We start from the raw sequence: 4133 nt of genomic DNA on the forward strand, positions 1-4133 counted from the left end.
TTTTCTGTGGGCTCCTGGAACGTTCGTGGGCTTGGTGATAGCGATAAGTGCGACCATGTAAAAGCTGACCTGGCCTTTGCGCGGCCCAATTTAGTTGGGCTTCAGGAGTCGAAACTCGGGCCCATTTCTATCTCGAAAGCCGCCTCCTTCCTCCCCCCTCCCTATGTTCTCTCGAATCCGTTGAGGCTATCGGCGCATCGGGGGGGGGGGGGGGGGGGGGTTTTCTCAGCCTGCGATAGCTCCCTCTGTACGTTAGTCAACGCTTCCCCCTCGCGGCATATTCTCTCCGTAGATCTCTCGATCAACAACGACGATAGTTTGTTTCGCTTCACCAATGTCTACGCTCCCTGCGACGGCGCCAAGAAACTAGCCTTCCTCCGAAACCTTGCGACACACGATCCCGGTGATGACATCCCCTAGATCATTGCCGGTGACTTCAACCTCACCCGCCACCCGTCAGATAGAAATAATGCTAACTTCGCTACCTCGGAGGTGGAGCTTTTTAATGACGCGATTAATACCCTTGGGCTCTTTGAGCTCCCCCTTCGCGGCCGCAAGTACACCTGGTCGAACAAGCGGGCCACTCCCACTCTTATCCGCCTCGACAGGGTTTTCATTAATCATGCCTGGAATGTTCGCTTTCCCTCCTCCTCCTTGTCCTCTATCTCTCGTGACACCTCTGATCATGTGCCCCTTTTGGCCAAGATTTCCACCTCGATCCGTATGGGGGGGCTTCTTTCGGTTTGAGCCCGCCTGGGCCCTTCATCCTCGCTTCCGTTCCAGTATAGCTTGCGCTTGGAACTCCACCTACCGGGCAGATTCCACTGCACGGTTGGTTTCGCGCCTCAAGCTCTGCCGTTCCAAATGCAAGGAATGGGCAAGACGTGTTTCCCCTTGCTCCCAGAGGTAAAAGGACTGCCGTCTTCTTATCCAGCTCCTTGACCTCTTGGAGGAAGGGCGTCCCCTCTCCCCCCCCCTGGAAAACCTCCTTCGCTCCCTCACTATGGATGCTCTTCATCTCTCGATCAGAGAAAGGTCCCTGTATTGGCGGACTAGAGCCAAAGTTCGGTATGCCCTGGAAGGCGACGAGAACACCAAATTTTTCCATGCATCGGCGACTTGTAGGCTTCGACGTAACTCCATTCCGTCCCTCGTGGTTGATGGGGTGGGTACCTATGACCACCATGGTAAAGCTTCCATCTTGCACTCATATTACTCAAACCTTCTTGGGTCTGTGACTCCTTCTTCTTGGCGTTTCGACCTTTCCTCCCTCTACCCTAACGCTCTCCCGCTGAACGAGAGTCTTAGTGCAAGCTCTGAGGAGATTAAAAATGCTTTCACTACTATGAACAAGCTCTCCAGTCCCGGCCTGAATGGCTTCGGTCCCTCGTTTTTCGCTACGTTCTGGGCAACGGTCTCTCAGGACGTCCTTGGCATGTTCTCATCCTTCTATGATGGCACCATCGATCTAAGCCGGATCAATCGTGCCTTCCTGGTGCTCCTCCCAAAAATTGATGCTACGGTTCACCCGTCTCAATTTTGCCCCATTTCCCTCCAGAACTATGTCATGAAAGCCATCACCAAGGTGCTTATGACTTGGCTGCAGGCCACCATCCACGCGCTTGTTGATGCCGACCAAACGGGCTTCCTCTCGGGACGCCACATCTCCGAGAACATCGTCTATGTAGCTGACCTCCTCCGCTGCTGCCAATCCAGAAAGGCCCCCACCCTCGTCTTCAAAATTGACTTTCGTAAGGCCTTCGACTCGGTAAACTGGTCCAGCCTCCTAGCAATCCTTAAGACCCGGGGATTCGACGAGCGTTGGTGTCTCTGGATGGAGCGTATTCTTGATACGGGGCACACTGCAATCCTCTTAAACGGCGTCCCGAGATGCTGGATTCGGTGTCGAAATGGCCTTCGTCTGGGCGACCCCCTATCCCCATACCTCTTCATCATCGTGGCTGATGTGCTGCAACGCCTGATTCGCAATGCTTGGGCCTCTGGAACCATTGCCCACCCCCTTTCCCCTGACACCCCGTGCCCAGTCCTCCAATACGCCGACGACAACCTTATCCTCTGCAAAGCCTCTACGGAGGCTGCTGCCTGCCTTAAGCAGGTTCTGGACGACTTCGCCTTAGCCACGGGGCTTGTTATCAACTTCCACAAGTCCTGCTTTATTCCCATGCACGTTGGGTCGGGCGACGCCGCGTCCATGGCGACTTTCCTTGGGTGCCCCATCTCCTCCTTCCCTCAGCCCTACCTAGGGCTGCCGCTCTCGCCCACCAAACTTCCTGCCTCTGCTTTTGCCCCCTTGTCCTCTCCTTTGATCGTAGGCTTTCTGGCTGGCGTGCGCATCTTCTGTCCTCTGGGGGTAGGCTTGTGTTGTGTAATGTTGTTCTGAAAAATCTCGCTACCTATTACATGTGCACGTATTTGCTTCCGCGTGGTGTTCTTGAGAGTATTGATAAGAGGCGACGTGCTTTCTTCTGGACCGGGAAGGATTCCTGTTCTGGTGCTCGTTGTCTTATCGCTTGGGATAAAGTTTTGTTGTCTAAGCAGGAGGGCGGCTTCGGCATCAAGGATCTCCACCGGCAGAACAGGTGCTTGCTCCTCAACGTTGTCCATAAATTACACCAATCTAACCCCCTGCCCTGGAAAACTTGGTTCTACTCTCACACAGGTCGTGACTTGGGGGATTTCTCCGCCTCCCCCTCGTTCCTGGAGAAGATCGTCGCTGAGTGTCTTCCCCTCTGCTGTGCCATCACCAGGGCGACAGTGGTGGACGGCCACTCCACGTCCTTCTGGATGGATAAGTGGCTCCCCGGGGATATGCTTGCGACGCGCTTCCCCGCCCTTTTCTCCCACGGCACCCGCCGCCATGCCTCGGTGGCCACGGTGGTCTCGCAGGGGCTGGGCCTGCAGACTCGCCTTACTGCCGCGGCGGAGTCCGAGCTCCTTGTGATTCGCCGCTTCATCGACGGCACCTCACTTCGAGGAGGACCTGATCGCCGCGCCATCGACTCTCCCTTGACCCCCAGGTTCTCCTCGCGCGAGGCCTACCGCGCCCTCTCGTCGGTGCGCCCCTTCGACACTACCGCACGCTTGACCTGGTCCCTCCGGATCCCTACCAAGGTCAAGATCTTCGCGTACCTCGTCGACATCGACCGCCTGAGCACTCGGGTGAACCTCTTCTACAAGAGTTGCGCCCCCTCCGACATATGTGCCGCCTGCACCTCCCCTGAGACTGGGAGGCACCTGTTCTTCGACTGTCACGTTTCTGCGGCGATCTGGGGTCGGCTGGATGTCCCAATCCCAGCGGGCAGTTTCTCCATCTAGGACCTTCCGGCACCTCCACCGTCACCCCCCGGCGCTTGGCATTTTGGGGTGGCGGCGATCCTCTGGTCCATTTGGAAGTCCCGCAACGACCTCGTCTTCAACAGGGTGACCCACTCCACCTCCTCGACTCTCCGGAAGGTGTGCGACGACCTGGCCCTTTGGAGATGGCGGCTTCGCCCCGCTGATCGCACATCACTCGATGGCCTGCGGGCCTTCCTTCTTGCTCGAGCGGTTGCTTGACACTCTCTCCCCCCTGTATATCTCACCCTTGTACATGGACCGACTGCTTGGCCATTTTCGGGAATGAATAACAAGCGGTGGGGTTCCCCCCCCCCATCCACCTCGAAAAAAAAATTATATCTTATATTTGAGCAGGTTAACGGACGACTTGGAGGGATGCATCGTGCCTCTTCCCGCTCTATGTGACCATCGGTGCGATTTGCCGACTGGAAGCCATCGGACGGTGAGAGGTTAATTGAACCGGTCTGTCGTTATCGTTATATTCAACACGGTTTTGATCCACCATGGTTTTTGATTCAACATGCTGTCAAGGTGTACATCTTTCTACATTTTAGTTATGTATTTGGAGTTGTATGGCTTGATCATAGAACAACTTACACCTTTATGTTGCTGCTAATAATTTTTTAATAACTTGCGTAGTAATTTAGCATTAATACAACTGATACCTAATAAAACTTGTCAACAGTGTGAGTGTCGTTGTTAGTACTTCTTCCTTTGTGAAGGGGGATGCATCAGCTGGGTTTTGTTTGCAGAGTATAGAACTGTTACCTTATGCG

General features: G+C 54.9%; 1 protein-coding gene across 1 annotated transcript; it reads left to right on the plus strand.

Annotated features, from left to right (window-relative positions):
• Positions 1 to 1345: 1345 nt before the first annotated feature.
• On the plus strand, positions 1346 to 3336 carry LOC139835912 (uncharacterized). The gene is made up of 2 exons (XM_071825812.1): positions 1346 to 2371; positions 2560 to 3336. Exons 1-2 carry the CDS (start codon positions 1346 to 1348, stop codon positions 3334 to 3336), a joined length of 1803 nt encoding a protein of 600 aa, XP_071681913.1.
• The last annotated feature ends 797 nt before the right edge of the window (positions 3337 to 4133 follow it).

Source organism: Lolium perenne, chromosome 2 (genome assembly GCF_019359855.2).
Source record: "Lolium perenne isolate Kyuss_39 chromosome 2, Kyuss_2.0, whole genome shotgun sequence".
NCBI classification, from domain to species: Eukaryota; Viridiplantae; Streptophyta; class Magnoliopsida; order Poales; family Poaceae; genus Lolium; species Lolium perenne.